Raw genomic sequence first — 27110 nt, forward strand, 5'->3', positions numbered from 1 at the left:
TGAGCCTTCTCCCAGCTCTCATCCACTTCCCAGCCCATTCTTGGGGTGCTTTGAGCCAGGGGCCAGCCCATCTGGGCTTCCCACACCAAGCGGGTGCCCAGCAGTTGTCCCAGCAAATTAGAGAATTGCAGCAGAGCAGGTCTGAGATAGGGACAGTGTCGGGAAGGTCAGGTTCTGCCTGTCCAAGCGTGAGTTCTCCATGGCAACGACCTGCCCTGCCTGTCCCCTCCTGTTTTGGCCTTTTTTGCCCCGCCCATCATATGCCCATCACCAGCGGGTAATCCTGTGTGGTTTTTACTTGGGTGCCTATGAATAGAAGAGTTAGAGGACAGCCTTGCACCCCATCCCCCACCCAGTGCCCGGGCAGCTCTGTAGCCTCTCCCAGCCTCTCCCTACCCAAGTCCTACACAGACCCAGATGCCGGTCCCGCCAGTGGGGAGCAGCCCCAGCCCCCACTGGAACCAGGCCAGCTGTGCCACGCACCCTTGTCAACCACCCTGCTGATAGCTCAATACCCACGCTGCTCCATGTTGCTCCCGGAGGCTCTCTGAGCATCATCACACAACTGTAAAGGCCAGACTCTTCGCTGGTGTGTTTGGGGCCCTCTTGCCAGGCCCCCTTGCACCATCCAGAGCTCCACAGGGGACCCCCAACCACAGCAGGCTCTCTCCTGCCTGCGGGCTCTGTCCAGGCCTCACCCACCACCAGGGTGTTCTCCCCACATGGTAAACTCTAGGGCGATCTGTTTTGTGAAACACCCTGACTCCTACTCCCAGGCCCACACAGTCATCTTTCTCTCTGAGCTGGCCACCGCATGGTCCCTGGCCACCCTCGTCGAGGATTATGTTCACTGTTCTCTGCTTGTGGGCTTGGGTGGGGGAGCTCAGAAACCAGGCCTGAGACAGGGGTCCAGGGACAGGCGGTTTGTTGGGGGGCGTGGGGAGGGCAGGAGGAGAGTGGAGAACAACACGAATAGGTCCCAGGTAGGTCTGGCTGGGGCCTGATCCGAAGGGCTTTTGCACTGCTGAGCTGTCTCCGTTGAGACAAGACAGCGGCCTTTCATGTCCTGGATCAGCCAGTCGTTGGCTGTGGCGTGGGAGGTTCAAAACTTCCCAGGGAGCGTGGCTGTCGGCCAAGGGCGATTTGCAGGAGGAGCAGCAGCTGTGAGTGTTAACAGTCATTACGCCTACAGCAGGGCGCTGGGTGGGTGCCCTGGCCAGGTGAAGGGGTCTGGGCAGGCAGGGCACCGACAGTCCCCACCGCACCCTCCTGCTGAGTGGGCCATCTGAGAGATTTCCGAGGGGATGACAGTATTGGATTCTTGGCTCGCCCAACACCAACACTTCCCCAGCCCGTGGCAGCACGTACTGCCTACAGCCTGAAGGACACAGCTGCCATTGCTGTGACTGGGAAGGAGCCCGGGCATCCAGCTCCCGGGGAAGGGACCCTCTGCTGAGCCTTGCTGGCCTCACTGAGTGTCTGTTATGTGCCTGGCCATGCAGATGGGAGCTGTAGCCAGTGTTCACATCCATTTCTTGTAACATCCACTTTACAGGTGGGAATACAGAGGCTCAGAAGGGGGAATTCACTCCAGGGAGGTCATGCACTTGACAATGGAAGAGGCACAATCCAAATCCAGGCCCAGCTAACTCCCTACCTGGTTCCTCCTCCCGCTGTGGGTGAACTTCCTCAAAGCGCCATCATTCCTGTTCACTGTAAGGGACTGGTGAGTCCAGCACCAACTCTCTACCACACAACAGGGCTCAGCTAAAAACCCAGAGTCCCCAGGAGCCACATTTGGCATTTGCAATAGCTGGGAGGCCTATAGCATGTATTTTGCATGTAATTTGCATAATGGTTGCATCTGGTTTGCATGTGTCCATGCTGCAAACCCATCAGCACTGCACATTTTTTAAGTTGCTTCGAAGCCACTCTCACTTGATGGGAACTCATCCGGGCTGCGCAGAGTCCAGTTTCTATGATTTCTGGGCTCTCCCTTAGGTCCTCGCTTGGGGGCTGCACGTCTACCCACTCATCCCGGGGCTCCTGGACAAGCTTCTGCCCAGCTCAGAGAGGCCGTGGCAAACCTCTGCCACACAAGCTCACGTGGATTCGACAGTAACCTTTTCTAATGGTGCAGGTGTAATCAAAATGCTGACTGCAGAAAGTGAGGTAAGACAGAGCTTTGCTGCGCAGAACCACCAAAGGGGGTCCCATGTGCAGGGTGCCTGGCTGTGCACGCTCGGAAGTGGGCAGGGGCAGGGGGCTGATTGGAGGCAGAAGGCTGCACTCTGGGGCTCTGCCACTGCCGGGTGGTGTTAGGACCGTGCTGCTTGGAGCAGCCAGGGGCTCATCTGCAGCAGGCAGGGCTTGTGCCAGGAATTCTGCGGCTTCAGTGCTTTCTATTTCTGTCTCTTTTAGGGGGACTGCATTCCGTAACACTTGGTGTGGCTCTCAGCAATCCCTCACGCTGGGCTTTCAGAAGGGAGAGAAACATCCTGGGCGAGGTGGAAGGGGATTGGCAAGGGCATTCCGAGGAGGGCGCAGAAGCAGAGAGAAGTCCCCCAGGCCTGTGGGCAGGGAAGCATCAGGTCCATGTGTTAACTGACCCCAAGGCAAGCCGACTCACGGCTTCCTGGGAACCATTCTTATATCTTCTCTGCCCCCAGGGAATCAGCACTTTGTTTCTGCCCCCAGAAAGTGCCCAGAGGAAGGAGGGAGGCTCTAGTGTCCAGCAGATGCCAGTCACGTCCCCCTCACTGCGCCACTGATGGCCTTGACATGCAAGACTGTGCCCGTCCAGGATGATCTTGTCAACCTGACGGCATCCTCTGTTCTTCCTGAGAGGCCAGGCAGTGCAAGGAGAGTGCCTGTGTGTGTGTGTGTGTGTGTGTGTTTAGGGGGATAGTGGTGTCAAGGCTGGGCTGTGTGTGTCTGTGTGCACAGAAACTGTGCTGTGTGAGACCCCTCAGCCCGTCTCCAGGCAGGTGGAGGAAGTCCGGTGTCACTCTGGGAGAATGTGCCTGTCTGTCTCCCTCCCCTGCCTCTGGCCTCCTTAGGTTTCCTGTCTGGCAGATGCAAAGTGGCCTCATCTATGGGAGAGACCCCAGCCTCCAGCTGCATCCAGCCAAGACCCTGAGCATCCCTCTGTACTGACGTCTTCCACCCTCGCCGGGATGGGGCCCAGGCCCTGGCTCCCAAAACTACTCCAATTAAAGCGGGAGCATGGTGTTTGATGTCAGCCACCTGGGCAGGGGGCTGTCCTTCCCGGAGGTTTCCCTTCACCTCCTCCCACGTCTGGGGCTGGGGAAGGGAAGGAGAGGGGCCCCTTGGGAAAAGCTCACAGCTTCTGGGGTGCGGGAGTTTTCTCCCAGGGCCAGTGGGGGCAGCCCTGCCAGGCAGTCAGAGCCCAGCCTAGGGCCAAGGAGCTGGGCTCTGTTTATTTCCCCCTGGGCTGCCTCACTTTCTGGAAAGCAGAAAGCTGGCGGTTACAAGATCACTGTACTGATACCGTGTTTCTGGCCCCTGAGAAATGGCTCCTACCATCTCTGTTGAAGGTATGAGAATATAATAGCACATTCGCCCTGTTTGTGGGGAGCGTGAAAGGCTACTTCGGCTTCACTGGTTGCTGGGACCACAGCATTCATGCCAGCTCAAGTGGGTGATGGGAAGCAGGCAGGGGAAGCCGTAGCTTATTGCCAAATGGCTCCCCGCCACACTTCTCCCTGGGCCCCATATAGCCCCGTCTGTGCCCCACTCCCCAGCCCCACCCTCCTCAGTTTCCACAACTCCCACGGAGCTACGGCCACAACATGCCATGGTCTGTCCCCTCATTACCCCAAAAAGGCTTCTGTAGTGGAGGGAATAGTGCCCCTCCCCCCCCCCCAAATTCTGGAACCTCAGAATGTGACTGTTAGAGCAGGCTCTTGGCCAATGTAATTATTTCAGATGAGGTTAGGTTGGGTCCTAAACCCAATGACTAGTGTCCTTTTAAGAAGAGCTCAGGACACAGAAAGGGGCCACAAGGAGACAAAGGCAGAGACCACCGTGACACAGCTACAAACTACCAAGTGCCAAGGATCACCAGGAGCCACTGGAAGCAGGAAAAGGCAAGCAAGGATTCTTCCCTGGAGCCCTGGGAGGGAGCTGGCCGTGCTGATGCCTTCGTCCTGGCCTTTTAGCCTCTGGAGTCACAGGGGAAGCAGAGGAAGAAACAACTTCCGTTGTGTCAAGCCGCAGGCTTGTGGTTATTTGTTCCAGCGGCCCTGGGGGATGAATAAATCCACCCCTTGGAGCTGGATCCCCTCCCACCTCTGCTTCAGTCCAAAGCCAGGGAGGAAGACATCAGCTGGCTTGGGTCAGGTGTGTGCCCGCTGTGGCTGGGAGATGGCAGGGGCAGAGGCAGATGTGGGTTCCAGTATTCTTGTGTTGACTGTCCTATCAGTCACCCTGGGGGTGGTTTTGTGCCGCCTGCACACCTATCAGCTGCAAGGCAGTGTGGATGAGACAGAGCCAGGATTCCAAAGGTTTTGCCGGTTGGGGAGTTAGCAAGGCCAGGCTGAATGAGGCTGGTGGTAAAGGCCTCGTGGGTTCCAGGAATTCATTTCACAGGCAAGGTATGAAGGAAGCCTGGCTCAACAGCAGCTTCGTGCCGGGGAGGACGTTTTCAGTAACGAGGAACAAGAGCTGTGACGAAGGTGATTAAGAGCAGAAAGGGACATGGAGCATTCCTGGCGGGGCTCGGTGCAGCCCCTACGTGAGAGACGGAGACAACACAGACCCATCAGAACCACAGGGCAGCCTGGCCACCAAACTAGGTTGCAGAGGCTGGTGGGAAGAGGGGTCTGCCGGCACCCTGGGCGTCCCCAGACAACGGGTGAGGAGGCAGGACTGACCGGCCGGGATCGTGTCTAGCGCCCATTCCAAGGAGGTGGCTCAGGAGGCCGTGCTGGTGTGCCCCAAAACACCATCCTGCCAGCTCCAGACCGCACGGTTCCTGCGCGTGATGGACTTCTGAGACCTGTGGGGGTGGGGTGGAGGCAAGGCCCTGCGCCCTGGCCCTGGCCGGCCTCAGGGGTCGGGTAGTGGCTTGGCGTGTTCGGGGCCTGCAGGGCACGGCAGCACGCATCCCTGCCACCCCAGGGCACGCGGGGGCGGGGTGGAGGTGAGCTGTTCCCTTAACCTCGTGCTAGCAGGCGGCCCCTCGGGCATCGGCTCCGAGGTGGGGCGGGGGGCTGGCGGCGGAGGAGGGGGCTGGCGGAGCAGAGCGGCGCGGCCCCAAGTTTATGCTAATCCGTGCAGAGCCCGCCTCCCGCCTCCCCTCTGCGGCCCCAGCCGCGAGCAGCGCCGGCCACTCGGCGGGACGCAGCCGCCGCTAAGCGCCAGGCGGCCGGCGGGCGAGCTCCGGGGGGTGCGGGCAGCGACGGGACCCGGGCTGGCAAGCGGCTGGCTGGCGCAGCGGGCAGACAGAGACGCACGGCTGGGGACCACCGCACGGGGCCAGGTGGAGACGCCGGGGCTGCGATGGGTCACCACCGCTTGCCCGTCTGGCTGTGCGCCCTCGTGGCGCTGCTCTCCGGGGCGCAGGCCAGAGGCACCCCGCTCCTGGCGCGGCCATCGGCGCCCGGTGCTTCCCGCTACAACCTCTACACGACGGGATGGCGCCCCAGGCTGCGCCCGGGGCCGCACAAGTAAGCGCGGGCCGAGCGGCGGCGGGAAGAGGGAGGGACGGGGCCCACGCGGCGCGCGGCCGCTCCCACCTGCCCCTAGCCGGAGCCCTCGCCTCGGCGGGCGCCCCTACTCTCCAGGATGCTGGGTGGCTGGCGAAGAAAAGCTAAACTGAGGGGGCCTGTCACGGCGGCCGAGATCCTGGCAGTGCCAGCAGAAACCTTTCCAACGAAGTAACATTTTCCAGCTGCGCTGCGTGCAAGCTCTGGGCGCAGCGGCCCAGGTGGAGGGAGTGGAGGGAGGGAGGTCGGTGTGCGGAGGCCTTGCAACTCTCCCTGCCTTGCCAGGTTGTAGGTGGAGCCGAGCGCCTGGCGGCAGCTCCTGCGGACAGCATGGCCCCGGCAACCCCATAGGAGCCCCAAGGTGGCTGAGCCGCGAAGTTCGTGGGGGCTTTTGGGTTTTAGGCCCATGCTGTGGGACCGGCATCCACAGCTCGTGGGGGGCGTTGCTGCCCTAGCTTTTGGTATAAATTTAGGAGGCATCAGCTTGCTGTCTGGCCTCTATGAGGTGGTTTAGGGGCTCTGCCTGGGCTTGGCTGGATTTGAGAGATGTGATAGGAGATGCCGAGCCCGGAGCTGCCAGCCAGGGGGCCTGGGCACAGCAGAGCAACTTCGTGGAGTAGGCAGTATAAGAACTGCATTGAGAGTGAGGTGAGCTGTGCAAAGGTGGGGGCTAGAAAGCTGCAAGGGGAGCAGGGAGGACCACATCCCTAGGAGTCAGTGAGGGGAGGGAGGTTGAGCAGTCTGGTCTAAGAGGAGGCATTAAGTTGGAATCTCAGATGCCTTGAATCTCAGGAGGCTTTGGGACCAGTGAAAGAGCTGGAGGGTGGGAACTGGGGATGCCCTTGGGGCAGCAGCTGGGGGCCTCTTCCCAGCCACACCAGACTCCTGGGTGGATTTGAGCTTAGCCCAGTGGCCACCTGCCATGGATGCTGGGATCAGCGAGAGACCAGCAGTGGGGCTGGTGGCAGCCTGGAAGAAGATTCTGGACCGCAGGGCAAAAGGCCTGCCTCTCAAGAACAAGGAGACCAGATGGAAGAGAGATGGGGTCTCCACTGAGGCTAACAATCCAGGGAGGGGGTGGGAACCCCCGGTGGCCTGGCTGAGGCCAGACAGTCCAGGGGGGCCTTCTTTGCCTGCAGGGCCCTCTGTGCCTATGTGGTGCACAGGAACGTGACGTGCATCCTGCAGGATGGAGCTGAGCGCTACGTGAAGGCCGAGTACCGGCAGTGCGGGTGGGGCCCCAAGTGTCCCAGGACAGTCATGTGAGTGTGCCTCCACCCCACCTACTTGCGACCCCCGACATAAACCCCAGTTCTGCTAAGTGGGTCAAGGGAGAAGCCAGGTCCCAGGGCTTAGACCAGACAGGAGCTGCATGTTGTCACACACAGGTGTGATGTGTAAGCCTGGAGAAGTTCAAGGGTGTGTCTGGAAACAGACCTCTTAGCTCCAGTGTGTCAGCAGGTGAATGTGGATGCAGTGGACCATGGAGGGAAGAGTCCCCGGTGAGCCCTGCCCGCACCCCTCAGCCTGCCCTGCCTCGTTCTAGATTCGAGCTGCCTTCCTGTCAGCCTCTATGGGCAGTGCCCTGTCCCTGAAGTAGCCTAAAGGGCTCACAGGAGCCAGGAGTGGCCGCCACAAGAGGGCAGTGCGGGGAGCTGCTGCCCCCAGCTCCAGGGCAGGACCCATCCCCACCTACCCGGAGGGACAGCAGGGAGGGGTTGAGAGTTTACTGGGTCTCGGAGGTGCCAGTGAAACCAGTGGAATTCCTTAGGGCAGCATGAGCTAAGGAGGTCCAGGTGGCCTTGGGAGCATTGGGGCTCAGCCCCTGCTCACTTCTTAAGCAAATAGGGTGGGGTGGGCCTTCTACCTGCATTCTCCCTTCACACAGCTCTAAGCCCCAGGAGGGCTTTCTTCCACCCACCACGCCCTGTCGCCTTAACCACAGCAAAAGGACAGTCGTGGGAGGGAGACATCCAGACCTGGGGTGAGTGCTAGAGGGGAGCCTTGAATGCCTCAGCCCACAGGTGCATGAACCTGCCCTTTGCCCTCCCCGGCCCAGGTACCACACCGTGCTGAGACCCAGGTACAAGGTTGGCTACAAGACAGTGACAGAGCTCACCTGGCGCTGCTGTCCTGGCCTCGCCGGAGAAGGCTGCCCTGAGCACCTCACGGAGCATGGGGCCGCCCCGCCCCAGGTGGAGCCTGAGCCCCAGGTTCCCTCAGGACAGCTGGGCTCAGGTCCCCAGCCCTCTCCTTACAGCAGAGCAGCCCCCAGCCCCCAAGGTGAGTCTACCTGTCGAGAGCCTTGGGTTCACTGGAGAAGGCAGGGGTCTGACCCAGAGAGGGGGTGTGGCAAGGCTTGGGGGAGGGTCCCTTTCATGCTGGGCATGAGGGTGACCTCCAAGACCCCACTCTGCTCCTGCTGCAAAGCTGAGGGCGCTCTGCCCAGCAGGAAGCTGGATATAGAACAGGAAGTCAAGTGGCAGGCTGAGGCCAGGCCAGTGAGACCCTGGGGTTCCCTCCTCCTCCCCTTTTCCAGGAAGGAAAAGCCCAGGACTGTTTGGTGAGCGGCTAGAACGCCTGGAGGGTGACGTTCAGCGCCTGGCCCAAGCCTACGGTACCCTCAGCGGCCTAGTGGCCAGCCAAGAGGACCCCAACAGGACGACTGGTGGCCCCAGGGCTCCTGCGGCCCCTGCAGGCTTTGGGGACATCCCTGAGGGGCTTGTGGACCCAGGAGACAGAGCCGGAGGACCGCTGACACCTCCACTGGGAGAGATCCTGAACAAGGTGACAGAGGTGAGCAACACGCTGCAGACCAAAGTGCAGCTGCTGGATGAGGTGCACGGGCTGGCCCTCGGCCACGAGGCCCACCTGCAGCGGCTGCGGGATGCTCCGCCGTCCCCGCTCACCTCCCTGGCTCTGCTGGAGGAGTACGTGGACCGGAGGCTGCAGCGGCTCTGGGGGAGCCTGCTGGACGGCTTCGAGCAGAAGCTGCAAGGCGTCCAGGGTGAGTGTGACCTGCGGGTGCAGGAGGTGCAGCGGCAGTGTGAACAGGGCCAGGCTGCCAGCAGGAGGCTGCACCAGCGCCTCGATGGCCGGGAGCTGGCCCTGCGGCGTGAGCTGTCACAGCTGGGCACCCGGCTACAGGGCCTGAGCATGGCCAGCGGGGGCAGCTGCTGCGGCCAGCTGGCCTTGATCAGTGCCCGTGTGGACAGCCTTGAGAGGAACCTGCAGACAGTAGCCGCGACCCAGAGGAACCCGGGCGTCCCAGCTGGGGACGAGCTCACCAGACTCTCTGCTGCCATGCTTGAGGGAGGAGTGGATGGGCTGCTCGAGGGTCTGGAGTCCCTCAACGGCACAGAGAATGGAGCAAGGAGCTGCTGCCTGAGGATGGAGATGGGGGGCTGGGGAGTGGGGGGCTTTGCAACCGTGTTGGAAGAGCGTGTACAGAGCCTGGAAGAGCGCCTGGCAACACTGGCCAGTGAGCTGAGCCACAATAGTGCGCTGCCGGGCAGGTCGGCACGGCCCCTCGTGCAAACAGAGCTGGCTGTGCTGGAACAACGGCTGGTTTCCCTGGAGACGTCGTGCACGCCCAGTACTACCTCTGCCATCCTGGACAACCTTGTGGCGGAGGTGAAGGCCTGGCAGAGCCAGAGCAAGGCCCTGCTCCACCAGGTGGCCAGCCACGCCGCCCTGCTCCAGCAGCTCAATGGCACTGTGGCCGAGGTCCAGGGGCAGCTGGCAGAGGGCACGGGCAGCTCCCTCCAAGGTGAGATCACTCTACTCAAGGTCAATCTGAACTCGGTGAGCAAATCGCTCACGGGCCTCAGTGACTCCGTCAGCCAGTACTCTGATGCCTTCCTGGCTGCCAACACATCCCTGGACGAGAGGGAACGCAAGGTGGAAGCTGAAGTCCACGCCATCCAGGAGCAGGTCAGCAGCCAAGGCTCGAGGCTTCGGGCTGGGCACAAGCAGGTCCTGACCCTGCGGGGGGAGCTCGAGCAACTCAAGGCTGGTGTGGCCAGCATGGCCGGCAGGCTGAGCCGCTGCCAGGATACAGCCCAGGAACTCCAGCATGCAGTGGGCCACTTTGACCAGCGGGTGGCACAGGTGGAAGGTGCGTGTGGGAGGCTGGGCTTGCTGGCTGCAGGCCTGGACAGCTTGCCCACCAAGCCCCTGGGATCTAGGGAGGGCCTATGGGGCCACATGGACCAGCTGAACCGCACACTGGCCCAGCACACGCAGGACATTGCCCGCCTCCGGGATGACCTGCTGAACTGCCGGGCCCAGCTGGCTGAGCAGGCCCGGCTCGTGCATGCTCACTAGGCAGGCTGGACAGGATCCCAGCCCTGGGGCCGTCACCACAGAGCCCAGACCTAGCCAACGGCACCTTTCAGCCTGACCTACCTTGATACCCATTTGGAGACCACTAGAGGAGTGGTCTTGATCTAGCTCCACCTGATTGTCCCAGCCGACAAGCTCCATGCTCAGTACTACACAGACTGGACAATTCAGGGTCATGGTTGATGCAAGGACATCATGCCTGAAGGCCAGGGTGGCACTCGCGTCCCATGGTCTGCAGATTGCTCTTCTGTGGACAGCTGGAACAGGCAGGGGGTGGAAAGACCTACAGGCCCTCCCTTTGCCCGAAATAGTCCTGAGCCCTTGGAGGCTTCTGGTCCTTGTCCCCCTGGCTTTTGTGTCCAGGCATCCGGGCTCGAAGTCTGCGGGAAGGTGCTACCCCGGGAGCTGTCCCCACCCCTGGCAGTGTCACTGGTGTCGTTTATGAATCGAGGACCAGAAACTTCTGGATCCCCACACCGCTTCCAGGACAGAACAGAAGCACAACGACTCACTGAGAGTTCGCTTTATTCCTTTTGGCCCTCCCTTGAGGGGAGGGCCTAGGCAGCTGTAGAATCCCAGAGGAAAGACTTGGACTCAGGCCGTCTGGGTCGAGACCCCTCCCCACTTTTTCCTTCCCCCAAGATGTTTCCAAGGTGCTCTGGGACCCACCAGGGTTCTCTCCCCGGAGAGCAACGCTGATCTGTCCCAGGCCTGAAAGAGGCCACAGCCGGAGGGAAGGGGGCACAGGCCTGGCTTTTAAGGCCCTTGGGAAACTCCAGCCCTGCCAGGATGTTGACAAAGTGGCAAGGAATTCAGGTACAAAGCCATCACGGGACACTTGGAAAACCGCTCCTCAGGCCTGTGCAGTGCCCAGACCGATGCCCGTCTCGGCGGAGTCCCCGCCTCCGAGCCCCCTCAGCAGCCCCTGTGCTGTTTGCAGGGCCGTGAGGACCTGGCTTCTGGATGCTGGGTATTCTGCCCTCCACCTGGGAACTGTTGCGGGGGAGCCGGTTCTGGATTAAAGCTTTTAGCCAGTCTGAAGCTACTTTCTTCCCCCAAAACAGCGGGAGGGAAGGCACCGGGGTGGCAGCTCTGCCCCTCCCAGCTTCTCCTGAGTGAGCTCATGCTGCCAGCCTGCCCTGCTGGGCCCAGGGAAGAACAGCCAGGAAACGCCCACCTGCGTGGGGTTTGGGCCGTCCCCAGGGAAGGTGTCAGAAAAGCCGCAGTGACTGGGTGGGGGCTGGGGAACGGGAGCCCTGTTCCCTTAGCCCTTACGTGGGCCCTGACTCCCTGAGGTCTCAGGGGCAGTGGAGCATCCAGGATTGAGGTGGCAAAACCATGCACCTGTGGCAGGTGGTGATGCCTGGCTCAAGACCCACGGGCCCGGGCCAGGTAAGAGTGTGGTTTCGGAGAGAACAGTCTTGGAAGGGGGGGGGGGGGGGGGGGCGGGGTGGCAGGACAGAGTTCTCTCCAGAAGCTACTCAGCTACCCACACTCCTGCAGCTGCCAACCCTTCCGTCTGCGCAGGGGCTGAAGCCTCGGTGGGGCCTCCCTCTTCACTCCCTCCTGTCAGTTGAGGCAAGACCCTGGGGTGACAGGGACATGCTGAGACCTGGAGCAGCTGATGGGGAGAAGAGGGGTCAGCCAACCAACCTGCAGCCCCCCACCTGCTTGGTTGGGGTTGGCGCTGTGGCACCCAGAGCAGACTCAGGCCAGGGCGTTAAAGTCCACAGCAGGCAGTGGCTCCCGCCAGTAGCAGAAGCTGCTAAATTCAGGGTGGGTCAGGTCTGTGCTGGGGCCCCGGGCCACAGGGGGGAAGAGAAGTTCCACCGCCTCGCTGAGCCGCTGGTACCTGTGGGCAGAATGGGCCGGCCCTGAGAGCTGAGCCGCCACCAGACCAGGCCTCCGCCCCATCCCACCCGGGAGCCCTGGGCAAGGGCCAGACCCCCAGGAGGAGAGGGGGAAACTGGGGTGCAGGGAGAGGCCTGCCCGTGGGACCCCAGGCAGGGTTTGTTCTCACGTGGATTTGTGGTTTTTCAGCAGCTCCTGGCTGAGCTCTCCCCTGGGGTTAACCGTGAAGATGCGCGCTTCAGGCAGGCCCACCTGGCGGTAGGCCACGACGTCCTGTGGGGGACAGGTGGGGCCCATGGGACAGAGGCAGGGACCGCGGAGGAGGCGGCGGCTGTGTCTGCAGGAGGGACACACTCACGTTGGGCCTGTTCCCAAAGGCAGCATAGAAGGGCTGACCGTGGGGCAGAAACAACTGCTGGATGTCACTCAGGCAGGCGATCTTGAACACCTCCGGCTTCTTCTCAATCACCTCCCTGGGGGGCGGGGCCACGGCCAGGGCAGGGGACCATGGAGGGGTAGAAATGGAAGGGATGGCAGTGTTGGGTGACAGGGGCTCTGGCCCAGCCCCTGCTGCCACCCAGGAGCTCATAGTGGCTGGGGCTGGGCTGGCACCAGGGCTGCCCCCTTCCCAAGGGGTACTGTACGTGTACTGAGTCATGAAGGTTACCTGTGGAGGGCGGAGAAGAGGCTGCTGGGAGACAGCAGGATGGGGCCCTTGGGGAGGCCACAGCCCCTCTCGCTCACCCACTGCAGGTACCCCTTGGTGAGGTCAGCCATGCCGATGGCCCGCGCTGAGCAATACAGGAACTTGTACCCATTTCTAGGGGGCGGGGTAAGATGGGGAGGCATGAGTCATCAGAAGCCAGCTGTCCCCAGCAGTAAGCCCAAGCTTTGGGCCCCCAGCTTTCAAGCCCAGAGACTTCACAGGGTGCAGACTTGGGGAAAGCGGCTGGTTCAGGCCTGAGAGAGGTCCCTCCATGGCTGTCCCAGCTAGGAGGAGCACGAGCAGTCCCAAGGCCAGGAGGGGCAGGATGGGCCCTCTCCCCGGGCCCAGCAGAAAGACTCCCACTCTGGAATGTGGCCCGGGGATGAGTGGTCCTCAGCTCTGTGCTCCAGGCGTCTCCCCAGGCTGCTTCCCTTGTGGGTCTTGCTGGTCCCCAAGCCTCACTTCCCAGGTCAGAGGCCAGGGTGCCCTAAGGCATCCTCCCTTCTTCCTTCCCTCCCTCCCTCCCTCGAGCTGGAGGCCAGGCCCCAGCCAGCACTCACAGGTGGATTTTGTGGTAGAGACTGGTGATGCCCTGGTGAGTCCAGTCTTTGCCCAGCTGGGGCAGAATGTGGCCCAGAGCATCGGACCTGCAGCCAGAGACGAAGGGTCACTATGGGGCAGGCCCACCATGACCCACCAGGAAGGGAGGGGCTCCCACACTGTCTCCCCGACAGAGACACCACCCCCCCAGCCCGGAGGGAAGCAAGCCCCCAGGCCCTGGGCCAGCTGAACCTCACTTGGTGATGGTGCCGTCGATGTCAGAGATGACCACCTTGTCGTCCCATTTCCACAGGTAGATGGTGGCCTTGCAGCGGCAGGTGCCCTGGTACTGAGTGGTCACACTGAAGACCACATCATTGGCACCTTCTTGCAGGTTCAGGCGCCGCTGGGGCCAGGCAAAGGGAGGGCAGGGGGGTTGTGACTTGTCACAGCCAGGTGTTGCCCACCCAAAACTGGCCTGCAGTTCCCACAAGCCTCTCGTTATCTCTCCAGTCTTCCAGTCAGCCCAAACCTCCCTTCACTCCCCTTTGAAATAAAACAAAGCTGCCATAGGGGAAACCCCACCCAGGTTTTTAAGTCAGCCCGAAGGCCACGGCTGCTCTTTTCATGGAGACAGGCCCAATCGATAGAGAAGGCCCCACGGGGTTCTCACAAGGAAGCCCCTGCCTGGGGGTAGGGCGCCTCACACCCCACACAGAGAGACCTAGCCCAGCCCTGGTCCATAGACAAGACTGGGGCAGTGCTGCACCAAAGCGGGTGTGAGTCCCAGGGCACCAGGCAAGTGGCCATTGTTCTGTGATGGGCTGGGCAGTCCCTGCCGGATGCCTCCCTGACCAGAGCCACATTCGAGAAGAAAACATTGTTACAAGAGCTCAGGGAACACATGGCTGGGGGGCCGGGGGTTGCCAAAGCCCAAGAGGCTTTCCGGTGGCATTTGATTCCCTGTTTGTGGCCTCCAAGGGCCAGCTGGCTTACTGTAGGTAGATGCTATAGGAGGAAGTAAGAGAAGCCTTCCCCAGGGCAGAGAAATGGGCTGCAGTGAGAAGCGAGCCTCCTCCCCCTGGGGGTATCCCAGTGGAGGGAGGCCAGGGCAATGGATCCCGGCTTACGGTGAGCATGCGGCCCTGTGGAGCCGTTTCTCAGCTGAGCCCTGCAGATGGAATTCATGCGGGCCCGCTCCCTACACACACGCTAAGCTACGTGTGCACACATACGATCTGATCGGAAGAGAGGCGCAGGGACTTCTTGTAGGTGGGGATGTAGGCAGGAGTCCTGGGTGGAGGGGAGGGGACCTCGAGGATCACAGGGCTGTCTGGGCCATCGTCATCGCTGCTGGGGACTCCAGTCTTCTCCCTGTGGACACACTGGCTCTCAGGGCCTTCACACTGGCCCACGTCGTGAGGCGCCTGGCCCTGTCTCTCTAGAGGCCACCCCTCCCTCCAGGTACCTCCCAGGTCGTGTGGCAACAGACACACAGGTGTTGGCTGGCAGTTTCTACCCAAGCAGGTGACAACAGAGCTGGAGCCAAGACCCAGGGCTGCCAGCCCTGAGTGCACCTCCATAGCCAGGATGCCAGGCCCTGTCCTGAGCTGATTCCCAGAGATACCTAGAAGTGCATCTTAGGGCTTAGTCCTAGCCCCACCTGCTTCAGCTTCAGTCTACTCAGCCTTGGTCACCCTCTACCCACCCTCAGGTGGCTGGATCACTTCAGAGGTGAGAAAAGGAAGGGAAGTCAGTCCCCTCCTCCCAACCCAGGGCTGGCGGGGAGAGAGGCCTTGCCCTCCATCATATAGCAGCCCTGTGCCTAGGCCAGGAGTCTCAGCACCTGTTCTAGCTGTGGCATTTCCTGTTAGTGGCTAAGGGACACTTGATGTATCTCTAGGTCTTAGTTTTCCCATCTGTGAAGTGGGGGCATTTCTCAGGAGAACGAAAGGGTCTAGACATGCTTGGGGAGTGATGGGAACCATGGTTGGGGAAGGGGTGCTGGCCCCAACCCCATCTCTTCAACCCCAGGGCAATCTTCCCCAGCATCCTCTGCGACCAGGATGTTCAACTCACCCCTGCTGCTCCTTGCCTGTGGGTCTCTCCCTCTGGGCACTGGGCTGTGGGGAGAACATCCATCCAGTGAAGCCTGCCTCCTGCCCCGTGCAGGCCCCACCCGTGACCATGACTGTGACCACCTACCTCCTCGGCCGGGAAGTCCCTGCGTCGCCAGGAAAACCACCATCGCCCCCCCTTGCGAGGCATCTTCTCCTTCTCCAGCTTGTCCACGGTGCTCTGTGGGCAGGTGAAGGCCATGGCATTTTGTCCTGTGCCCCACACGTCTATACTACGCTGCCTCCAGGGTGTAGGAGGAGGGCCTGAGCCACAAGTCTGGACCAAGCCTAGAGCAAGGTGCAGTCAACGTCTGGGTGCTGAGGAGGCCTCTCTCCTGGGATTCCAAGTCGTTACTCATGGGGCCATGCACAGGAGACGGAGAGCCTTTCCTGTCCCCTAACCTTGACCTTTGGCTCTAGGCCAGCCTCAGCCCTGGCCCCCAAGTCTTGAGTCTATCCCTCTACTAGAGTAGGACTGAAGCTCAAGACAGGGCTTTTGGAGTTTCATAAGATCTGATATTCAGGATCTGCATGATGCTACCAAGTGGCAGCAGGAGGGACAGGCTACAGCCAGGGTGCCCCTCAACTGCCAACACTACTACATGGGTCTTCCCAAAGTCAGTCCTACTCTAGGCATAGCCTGCTGCTCTCTGTGTTCCCATCACTGGTTGCGTCCATGCGATCTTGTGAAAAGTGCTGATTGGATCTGTGCTAGGTAACCCTGAGGAAAGCCCAGACCAAGGCTTATCTGGGAGACACAGAATGGGGAACCTGGGTCAGGAGGATGAGGGCTCAGGGTGATTATCCAGGTGCCCACCTGAGCTGGGAACAGGCCTTGGAGGCTGTCTGGGTCAACCCAACAGGGCAGTGGCCCTCTTCCTTCCCATAAGACAACATCCCAGAGCCAGCCTGGGGGTGGAGCTGAGCATCTTCAAATGTAGGCACCACCTATCAGCAGTTGAGTAAGCCTAAACTAGCAAGAACTGACCCTGGTCTGTACCCAGAGGGGCAGAAGGTTGAGGGTGGCACAGGCTGGCCCTGCCCAGGAGCACACATCCTCCAAGGGTGAGGGCGGGTATCCTAGGAAGGGTGAAGAGGCTGGGTCCCTCCCACATCTGGGCATTTCCACATGCTTTATCCAGCCCAGATCCATCCTCTAACCTCTGCCCCCAACACCGCCCCTCTACTCTGTTGCAGGCTCTCAGCACACCTGGCCATCTCTTCTTCCTTCCCAGGAAGGTGGGGACAGTTTTTGTTTAGTTCATGACTGTTCACAACCTGGCACAGCACACAGTAGGGACTCAAGTGTGTGCTCCTAGGAGCAGCAAGCACCCCACAGCCTGGCCTGGAGGAGGAGTCTTAGGGGAAGGGTGGAGTTTCCATCTCCTAAGCCCCTTGGTTCACATCTAAAAGCCTCCTGTTGAAGGCCTGTCCCTGTTGAGGCCTCTGTTGAATGTTTACCCCCTCTGAATTGTCCAGAGTTCCTTTGAAGTAAAATCCCAATCGAATAGTACCAGCCATGGCCAGGGTACTAGGGAGGGGCAGGGCCTCCTTTCCACAGGCGGACCTCCCCCCCCCCGGCCCCTCTCTGTCCACCCTCCACTTTCCTGCCAAGGGCCTCCAGGTGCAGGGGTGATGGCCACTTCCCCCAGCCCAACAGTGTTCTGTTACCTTGGGCAAGTTCTTCTGGAAGGCTTGCAGGGAGAGGATCATGGGGGCAGCCACAGCCCAGTTATAGTACCTGCAGGCACAAAAGGCAGCAGCTGTAGTTCAGGGGCACGGGCGTGGGCCACTCTCCCACCCCCAGGAGCCCCAGCCCGGCACTCACTTCTCATTGACTTTCACCACCAGGTTCGGGTCATCCAGGAGCCCAGGTTTTGTGATGAGGTCCTGGTAGGAGACGAGGTGCTGGTTGAACTTCTCTGGGTACGCAGGAAGAAAGGGAGGGGTGAGCCTGGTGCAGACCACATGACCCCCAGTCCCCATGGGACTCCTGGTCCCCACACTCTGCCACAGAGCTCCAGATTGTTCTACTGATGTAGCAGGGCGCCTCCCTGCCTGTGGTGGTTGGGTTTGCTCCCACCCCAGGATTTGCAGGGTAAGTTACAGCTTAAGCACTGGCTTTCTGGGAACTGGGGAATGCTCACTCAGCTCAGGGGTCTTTCCTGCCCTCCCCCATCTCTTGGGCCCAGCGTCAGTCCTCAGAGCGGTTCAGGCCAGGCTGGAACCTACCTGGGGAGATGTCGCGGCTGTCTGCCAGTCCACCACAGAGTGATAGTGCTATGGTGTCCACCGTGTCTACACTGGGTTCTGGTCCAGGTTCGGGGTTGGGCTCCCTCGGGAGCTTCTGGCTGCTGGGTTCACTCCACCTCCTGGGCCCCAGCCCATGGTCACTTGGGGCAGAAGGGTCAACAGTGACATGAATACAAGGCGGGTGAGAGGCAGGGCCCCTCTTCCCAGGCCTTGGCCCCCACGCCCTGACCAAGACACCCAGGCACCTCTTGGGGAAGTAAAGGGCTGCATCCTCAGAGTCCAGGGAAGGCAGGTGGTCCAGGTAGATGTCGCTGGGGCCCAGGTGCTGGCTTTTCTTCAGGGAACCTGCGGTGGGGGGAGGGACACCTGTAGACCTAGCCCGTGCCCCCTGCCTTTGAACATTCTGCGGTGATAGGAATGCCTTACATTTGCACTGCCCAGTAAGGTAGCTGGCAGCCACACGTGGCTATCAAGCACATTAAAATGGGGTTAGTATAACAGAGAAATGGGATTTTAAATTGTGCTTAATTTTTAAAATTGTTCCGTTACTTATTTGGGAGACAGAGAGACAGACAGATTTTCTATGCAAATACCCACAATGACTACAGCTGGGCCAGACCAAAGCCAGGAGCTTGGAATTTAATCCAGGTCTCCCACATGGGTGGCAGGGACCCAAGTACTTGAGCCATCACCTGATGTACCCCAGGGTTCTCAAACCCACGCACTCCCATATGGGATGCAGGTGTCCCAAGCCACATCGTTTAACTAACGCAGCTTTTAAAAGCTACTCTGGGCCAGCAGACACTGATTTCGACAGTGCGGCTCCCAAGCCTCCCCCTTACTCTTAGATAAGCCCAGCCTGTGTGTCAGGATGGATCCAGCTCTGCTTGTCTCCCCGACTTCCTCCCCAGCCTCTCCCCTTCCTCAACAGCTCCAGACACAGCCACTGCCCTCAGTTCCTGGACACGAAACCTCTCCCGCAGTAGCACCCTGCACATGGAAGTCTCTCCCCGTGCTCCTCAGGAGGCTGATCTGCCTCACTCTTCACTCCAGCATCTCCTGCTCAGACAGGCCTTCCCGAACCACGTGATTCAAACAGCCATCTTCAGCTGACAGCTCTGTCCCGCACTGGTCCTGCCCAGTCTTGGTAATGCATGCATCATGTCTCCCCCACTGGACCGGGAGCCCCATAAGGCCTGCTACCAAGTACCTGGCACATAGTAGGTGCTGAAAACAAACCTGGAGTCCTGCAGCCCACCCAGGGATCCCAGCCATCACTCACCTTTCCCCCTGGAGCATCCCTCTGGTGGCCTGGGGGCAGGCGGCCTCTCCAGGGTCGCCCAGCTCCAGGACTTCGAGGTAGGAGGGAGGCCGGCATCCCTGAAGCTCTGAGTCTCGCTTTTCTCACTCTCTGGGGTGGGGAGAGGGGGACCCACCGCTGTCCCCCTCCAGTGGGACTGCACATCAGACTGAAGCAAGTCAGCACGGACCCCTGCTTGCAGGACTGGGGGTCCTGACGGGTCCACACCAGGCACACAGGAAGAGGAGGGGCTGGGTCCTCCCTGAGGAGAAGCTGCCCCCGCGCTGCCTTCCGGGACCGCCGAAGACTCGGGCCGCTCGGCTTTGGCCACCTGCAGTCAAAGACGCGTGGGCAGGTATGGGGCCAGCCGTTAACACCCCACACAGCTCGGGGGACATGGCCCCAGTCTGTCACTCCAGCCATAACCCGGGCAGGCCACAGACCCACCACAAGGCAGGGATGGGGGGTTAACGTGGGGGAACTCACCTGCGGCAGACTCCCCCAGGCCCACTGCATGTGGGACTCGGCTCGCAGGGGACTGGGCTCCAGGGCCCGGAGCTCCAGCTCTGAGTCACTCTTAGGGGACACGAGCCCATCTGGTGTGAGGCTGCAGGAAACAAGACTCAGACACCACCACGTCAGGTTGCCACCCCCGCTGCCCACCTGGCTCAGGAAAAGAGAGGTGGACTGCACATTATTTATGCCTATGTCGTACCCAGGCCGTGTAAAGACATGAAGATACGTAGACAGCACACCAGGGCTTAAAGAACACTACAAACCAATAACAAGAAAGCAGTCCAGTGAGGAGGGGGGCGGGGCAAGGTTATGACTGATCCCAGAACTGGGTCTCCACCTGGGGTGGGGGAAAGTTCTGGAACCCCACGGTGGTGATGGCTGCAACCATCGTGAACATACTTACTTAATGCCACTGGATTCATTCCAACGGTGAATTTTACGTTATGTATATTTGACCACAATCAAGGGGGAGAAAAGCAGACTTGAACAGAGAAATACAGATGGCCCAGGAACAGGTGAAATGAGCTCTGTGTCACTCATCATCAGAACAATGTAAGTTGAGACCCGAGGCCCCGCTGCCGCCTGTCAGGGCCCTCACCTGGCCTGCGGGGCCCACTCGCCGTCCGAATAGGGGTAGAAGTCTCTGGGCTGCGGTGAGGACGCCCCTTCTGACGGGACACTGTTGAAGGGCACAGGGCAGGGCTCACAGGCGGGGCTGGGCCCTGGCGCGGGAGCCGTCGGACTTGGGGAGATGAAGCAACAAGAGCATGGAGAGGTCAAGGCCCTTGCCCGGGGTCAGAGGAAACAGTGCCTGAAGCCCGGGGGGCTCCCCACACCCCTGGCCCCCACCTGGTCCCTACACACCCTGCAGGCTCCGGCCTGGGCTTCGCCAGCAGAGCCAACTCCCTCTCGGCGCCAGCCTCGGCTTCCTCCGAGCTGGAATCCGTCGCCCCGGCATCCTCCCTCCGACGGGCTTTCTTCTTGCGCCGCTTCCTCCTCCGTCCCACAGAGGCCGTGCCCGTGCCCGCCGCCAGGGGGCCCTCGGCTGTGCGCAGCTGGGAGTCCCAGCCAGGCAGGGCCCCCCAGGGGAGGGGCGAGGTGCACAGGCGGGGAGGCACATCTTCCTATGGAGCAAGTGGAGGAGGTGGGGCAGAGCTGAGGGGCTGGGGCCGGAGGCTGGCCCACCACCCAGTCAACCTGAGCCTTGCCTGGGCCCCAGGCCCTGCTGGGGCTCCTTGAGAGGAAAGGAGACATGGAGTCCAGAGGTGGCAGCCGCTGATGGCCACAGGGTTCCCAGGAGCCACAGACACCCTCACAGACCAGGCAGAGACCTGGGCTTTAGCCTCTCATCTCCACTCAGGAGATACCTGCTTCTCCCTTAAGACTCAGCCAGAGGCTGGCGCCGCGGCTCACTAGGCTAATCCTCCACCTAGCGGCGCTGGCACACCAGGTTCTAGTCCCGGTCGGGGCGCCGGATTCTGTCCCGGTTGCCCCTCTTCCAGGCCAGCTCTTTGCTGTGGCCCGGGAAGGCAGTGGAGGATGGCCCAAGTGCTTGGGCCCTGTACCCCATGGGAGACCAGGAGAAGCACCTGGCTCCTGCCTTCGGATCAGCGCAGTGCGCCAGCCATTGGAGGGTGAACCAATGGCAAAGGAAGACCTTTCTCTCTGTCTCTCTCTCTCACTATCCACTCTGCCTGTAAAAAAAAAAAAAAAAAAAAAAAAAAAAAAAGACTCAGCCAGAGGCCACCTCCTCCAGGAAGTTGTCCCTGACTATTCCCCGCCCCAGTTCCAACCCCCTTCACTGCAATGACCAGAGAGTCCCATCATCTGTTGTTTACAAGTCTGTCTCCTAGACTAGTCCAGAACATTCCTTAAAGCAGGGATCACCCATCAACCGAATCCACCGCACAGCGTCCAGCATACATACAAATAAACCATTTTGTCACATTCAGATGGTTTAAACGGCTCTGTTGGCCGGGGCTGGACCCTGTCTGCCTTCTGCAAACAGGGCTCTCTTCACCGCCCACCCACACACTTCTGTGTTCCAGCTGTGCGGAACTGACGGCAGGCCCAGAACAAGGCAGGCCTTATGTTCTCCAGCCCCCTGGCCGTCCCGCAGCTCCCCCGCCTCCTCTCCAAGCAGCTCGGGCAAGGCCTCCTGGTCATCAGGTGTCCCCTCTTCTGCGAACCCTGCTCCTACTTCCCAGGAAGGGCAGTCTGCCTGCACCCTGGCCCCTTCCTCTGGGCCCCAGTAGCACATCACAAGGGTCCCGCCTGTACCAGACCCATGCTGATGGGCGCAAAGAGGAGGGGGATGGTGACAAATCCAGAGAGGGCCCCAGTGAGGGGATGGGGCAGATGTTGGCAAGGATGGCCACACTCACCTCATCACTGTCCAGTTCCTGGACGAAGAAGGCCTCCCCACTGTCCCCCAGCTTCATGTGCAAGTCCACGGGCTCCCCATTGATCTCGATGTCCACCTGCAATGGTAACTGGTAGGCCTTTCACCCATGCTCCGGGTCACTGGGCTTCTCGCTGTCCGGAGCACTGGGCTTCCTGGACCCCAGTGTGCCTGGCTGCTGTTGATTGCTTCTTGTCCATGTCCCTCTCTTTCCCACAGCTCACAAGAACAGGGATGTGACCTGTCTGCCATCACTGAGCCCCAGCCCCCAGGGGTTGACTGCATGAACAATGGTGAGAATTACTACTCACTGGGCACTTTGGCTGGTGTTTTATGGAGATCATCTGGTTTAATCTTTACAACAACCCCGTGGAGTAGTTCCTGTCATTTACAGATGAAGAAACTGAGGCTTGGTGGGCGGGGTCATTTGAGAGGAAGTGGCCTCACAGCCAATGAGTCTTTGAATCTGGAAGGTCCAAATCCACAACCCAAACTTTTAACCTCCTAGATCTGTCTTCTCCAGTTACACCTGCCTATCAGGATTCTAGAAAGTTCTATGTCGCTTTAATGTGAAGGGGATTCAGGCCCAGGAAACCTTGAGTCACAGCAGACTGAGTGGAGGGACAAGGACTAGCCTTTGAGCGCCACCCACATACCTGGTCCTGTGTATGTCTTCCAAACCAGCCCACCACCACCACTACCACTTGGCAGGTAAGAGCATGCCCACAGGGCAGGTGAAGTGACTGGGCTCCATGACCAGAAATCCACAGGTAAGGTCTAAGGAAGCCTGAGCCAGGTCTGAGGGTCCCAGATCCATGCATTGCTTCCACGGGAAAAATGAGAGCCCTCCTGTACCCAAATTCCAACCAACCCCCAAACACCCAAGCAGGATAGGAGAGAGAAGCTCATCCAGAGGACAGATCCGCACCACAGGGAGGCGCAGGTCCTCTCCGGGGGCTGCAGTGGCCGCCCCAGGTTAAAAGTGCTCCCCAGGGCACTCACCACCTTCTCCCGGGACCGCAGCACCCCCAGCTTGCCGAAGCGCACGTGGAAGGGCGAGCACCGGAATGAGCCATCCACCTGCTTCACCACCAGCACGTCAATGCCGCCGCTCAGCGTGGCCGGGTTCAGGCCCCGGTACAGCTCCTTCACAGTCCCAAACACTGTTTCTGCCAGCTGCCCCACGAGGTTCATGGCTGGTGCCGGCAGGCAGAGGCAGTGCTGTGCTCAGAGGTCGGCTCCAGCACCCTCCGTGCAGCGTCTCCTGCAGTCTGGCCACTCCTGTCCCCACTGACTCCTGTGTCCTGCCTCGGCGAGCCTCTGCACACACGGCAGGTGCCGTGGGTAGGGGGTGCACCCGCAGACGTGGGTCTAGCCCCAGTTTGCCCACCGGCCTGCCTCGGGAGCTTAGCACAGCTGCTGATCTCCACCTCTGTAAAACAAGGGCACGGAGTAAGACAACACCGGATCGCCGTGTGCCCCTAAATGCTGTGACTCATGATAATGACCACGGTGCTCCGTGGGCAGGGCTCACTCATCACAACAGCCCTGTGAGGCTGGCCGGGCGGGTGTCATTATGTCTGTTTACAGAGGAGCCAGCTGACGCACAGAGAAGAGTGACTCGTCCAGGGTCTCACAACTAGCAAGGACAGGACCTGGGATTCAAGTTCAAGGCAGTGTGGTTCTCCCCCAGAGCCCTTGCTGTGAACCATCAGCATGGTCCCAACCCGGGAACGGGAAGGCTCGGCGATACGGGCCACTTCCTGACCAATCAGACCCAGGGCCCCCTGGATAATGGGCTACAGCCTTCTCTTCCCAGAAATTGGGGGGCAGAGGGTCTGTTTTCCACCTGAGAGATGGATTCAGCTGCCTGGCTGCCTCTTGGTCCTAGGAGTTGGAAAGGTCGTTTTTGGGGCCTGTGGCCTGCTTAGAGGGGATCAGAGGTGGGAGCACCCCAAGTATCTAAGGCTTTTCAGTGCCATTCCTGGAGTCAGATGCCCAAGGCAGGGGGTCCCAGCCATGAGGCTCAGCTCTCTGGTTGGAGGCCCACCCACAGCCTGATCCCCTGGGGGTCCAGGCCACAGTCCCAGCCCGCAGCTGCAGCTTTGGCTCAGCTGGTGTTATCATTTGGATATTAGTCTGGGTGTCCCCTAAAGATCCACGTGTTAGAGGCTGAGTTGCCAAAGCCTTAATGATCCTAAGAGGGTGGAAACTTAATCCAGTTAGGATATTTAGTGGTGGCCCCTGTGGGAAGGGATGGGATTGGATTAGGTTGTTGAGGTGGAGCTCCCGAATCAGATTGTGGAGGCTTAAGCAGGAGAGACAGGAGCACAGGTGCCGGCAAGAATGCCATCACCAGATGCCAAAACTATGGGACCACCCAACCTTGGACGGTGAACCTCCAAACCATGAGCTGAAGTACACCTCCTTCCTAAGCAATGTGTCTTAGTTATTTTGTTGTAGTGACGGCAAGCTAATATGGCCAGCTAGGCCCTCAGACCCACACTCAGGCCCTACCCCCGGCCAGACTGGTCCCTCCAGTCTCCCACACCAACAGGGCTGGGCGAGGCAGAAGCAGGAGGTGGTGGCAGCCATGGAGAAAAGCCAGGGCTATAATGAGCTGTCCCCAAGCAGCCCTGCCACCCAGGCTGGTGACCTGCTACTCTGGCTGCTAGGACTCCAACCATCCCATCTCCACAGGGCACCTGTCTCTCTCAAACCCTGCACCAGAACCTCTGGAAGACAGCCTGCCCAGGAAGACCACTCCTGGAAGGAGCCAGGGTCAGGTGAGTTAGCAAAGCTAACAGGCCCTAGATGGAGGAGGGAGTATGAGTGATGTCCTTCAGTCCCATCCTATGGGCTTCTCCTACTCCAAGCCACGACCCCACGCCATGTCGCAGTTGTCCATAGAAGGTAATGTGGCCCACAGCCGCCTCTGCCCAGCCCTCTCTCACCTGGCATTGGAGATGCGGACCAGGCACCAGTTCCCCCCGGGGGGCTTGTTAGCAGTATACAAACTCAGAGCCAACCCAGACCTCCTGGGTCACCGTCTGTATTCGAACAGGATCCACAAGTGACTGCTGCACCCTCTGCGTCAGGGGAAGAACTGGAACATGCTTGCAGTCCACAGCCTCTCTTGGGAGACAAGAATGACGAGGCCCAGACAGACACCATGGCTCGGGCAACCCTGATCCTCTGCCCTTCCTGGGTGGGCCACAAAGCAGTGGCTTCTTTCGGTCTGTGTCAGTGCTTCACAAATACAAGAGACAACTAGAATTGCTAAAGTGAAGTTGGGAGAGAATGTGGACTCTCCACGCCACTCAAATTCAGTAACTGTTTTATCTGCAAGACACCTCCTTATGTGCTAGGTAAAAGTTCCACTTTTCTTTTGTTTCTCACTGCCTAGCACCAAACTCTGCGTAGGTCCTGGGAGACGGACAGACTGACAAGGTTTGGAGGGCAGGGCTCTAGACCACTATGACCAAGGCAAGCAGAGAGGACTCCAGGAGAGTCCAGGAGAAAGCACAGGAGGGGTGGATTGGGGGTTGGGGGTAAAGGTCTGGCCAGCTGGAGGCCCAAGCCTGAGCTACGTGTCCTGCTGAGGACAAAAGTGGAGGGAGTGGGGTGGCAGGCTCAGCTGGCTCCAGCACAGGTTTTCAGCTTCAGCATTATTGCCATGTGGGGCCAAATGGTTCTTGGTTGGAGGTTTCAGGGAGGGGTGCTGTGCCTGACAGCATTGCCATGTCCTTGGCCTCTATACAGTAGACACCTGTCACACCTCTCTGCACCCCAAATTGTCTCTAGACACTGTTCCAAGTCTCCTGGCAGACAAGTGATCCAGCAAACAGAGCTGAACAGCAAAGAAGGCACCTGGCACCCGGTGCTCCGATCCACCATGTAGGATTCTCAGGCAAGGAGCTTGCTGGCCTCCGTGTCTCCTTCTATGAACCATGGCCTCCATTTCTGAGGCCTGTCTCAGCTGTAATGTCACTGGGGTGTAGAAGCCTGTCCTCTCCCTGCTGTCCCCCACCCCAGCCTCACCAGTAGATGCCCCCAGGTCTGCCTGCTCAGCATACTAGGGGCCTTCCATGAACCCTGCCCTGGGCTCTGCCCTTCTGCCTATACCCACACCCAAGGGTACCTTCTTCTTCCTAGCACCTTGCTCTGCCTCCTTGGACAGGCATCCTCCCTGAGCAGTCAGGGGCCTGCTCTGTCTGGCTCCCCCATATCACCCTCCACCCCCACACAAACAAGTGTAACGTCAAAACCTTCCTCTTCCTCCCATCCCCACCCACCTTGTGCCTGGTCAGTTCCAAGCCCTCTCATTCCTACCTCTTCTCCCCTGCCTCCATTTCCTGCAGTCCCGGTCAAGGCCTTATTGCCAGATGCCCAGCTCCTGGAAGGCAGCAGGGCACTGTGGGGGAGAGCACAGACCTCAGGGTTCTAACCCCAGGATGCCACTTCACAGCCATGACCTTGGACAGGCCACTTCATCTCTCAGAGCCTCAATGTCCGCCTCAGAAGTGGGGGTAACACAGGCACATGTGAGTAACTCAGGTGTGCGATGAATGTGGTCACCCATTCTGACGATTGCAGCCGCTGCTCGGGGTCATGGCAGCCCCCTGGCATTTGGTGCAGAGTTTAGACTTCTTAACTTGGCCTTCAAGGCCCTGTATGGGGACAGTGCCTTGCTCAAGCCTCAGACCCCAGGCCTTCCAGGGTAGTCTACAACTCCCCCACGGGGGAGCTGGGACAGGCTGCCCTGGGTCTGAGTCCTCAGCCCTCCCAGGCTCCCATGAGGGATGGGTGTGGCTCTCCATCTTGGGCCAGAGAGGGCAGGAGAGGCTTCCATTGCCCTGGGTCAGAGAGAGCGCCATCCAGATCCCCGGACTGACCGGCCCAGCCTCAGGTCAGGCAGGGGGAGGGTCAGACCCTGCTTAGCAACGGAGGCCCCTGGGTGTCCTCCCAGGTCACAGGGCCAAGACAAGCTGGGCCACCCCACCCCCCCGGAGGGGGGCGTCTCCTCTCCAGACCCCATGTTCCGGGTATCCAGGTGGTCAGCAGCCTTAGGCTGGGAGAAGGACACAAGGGGGCCGGCCCCTCTAGCCCTGCATTCCCCGTGGGATGACCGCTGGTGGACTCAGGCTCGCAAGCAGAAATGAAGTTGGGGTGGGGGCAGAACAGATGGGCAGGGCAAGAGGCCACAGCGACACCTCTTCCCGGCCCGGGGTGGGCCCTACCCTACCTGGGGAGTTGCCCACTGGATCGCCTGGACGCGGGGCGGCCGCCTCCACTTGTGGACACAGCTTCAAAAGGCAAACGCCTTCAGCCCGCACTCACTCGGCGCTTCCGG

General features: G+C 60.2%; 2 protein-coding genes across 9 annotated transcripts; one reads left to right on the forward strand and one right to left on the reverse strand.

The window, feature by feature from the left end:
* Positions 1–5316: 5316 nt before the first annotated feature.
* EMILIN3 (elastin microfibril interfacer 3) lies at positions 5317–11110 on the forward strand. Its single transcript, XM_008274446.4, has 4 exons — positions 5317–5690; positions 6869–6991; positions 7789–8012; positions 8269–11110. The coding sequence occupies exons 1-4, from the start codon at positions 5524–5526 to the stop codon at positions 10053–10055; spliced, it is 2301 nt and encodes a 766-aa protein (XP_008272668.3). The 5' UTR covers positions 5317–5523; the 3' UTR covers positions 10056–11110.
* On the reverse strand, positions 10582–27110 carry LPIN3 (lipin 3). Of its 8 annotated transcripts, none has more exons than XM_051845056.2 (20): positions 22760–22870; positions 22069–22223; positions 21741–21836; positions 20206–20480; positions 19955–20098; positions 19327–19447; positions 18823–19171; positions 17786–17885; positions 17520–17680; positions 17116–17209; positions 16959–17028; positions 15376–15468; positions 15250–15293; positions 14406–14544; positions 13428–13576; positions 13191–13277; positions 12592–12744; positions 12283–12397; positions 12094–12197; positions 10582–11925 (listed from the first exon to the last, which is right to left on the reverse strand). In XM_051845056.2, exons 2-20 carry the CDS (start codon positions 22099–22101, stop codon positions 11781–11783), a joined length of 2472 nt encoding a protein of 823 aa, XP_051701016.1. In that variant the 5' UTR covers positions 22102–22223; positions 22760–22870; the 3' UTR covers positions 10582–11780. The 8 variants fall into 8 exon arrangements, with proteins under 8 accessions (XP_051701016.1, XP_051701017.1, XP_051701015.1 ...); XM_070051840.1 differs by lacking the exon at positions 22069–22223 and having other exon boundaries at positions 11523–11659; positions 11741–11925; positions 22760–23087; XM_051845057.2 differs by lacking the exons at positions 22069–22223; positions 22760–22870 and adding an exon at positions 27003–27110.

This window comes from Oryctolagus cuniculus, chromosome 11, assembly GCF_964237555.1.
Source record: "Oryctolagus cuniculus chromosome 11, mOryCun1.1, whole genome shotgun sequence".
In the NCBI taxonomy this organism is placed as follows: domain Eukaryota; kingdom Metazoa; phylum Chordata; class Mammalia; order Lagomorpha; family Leporidae; genus Oryctolagus; species Oryctolagus cuniculus.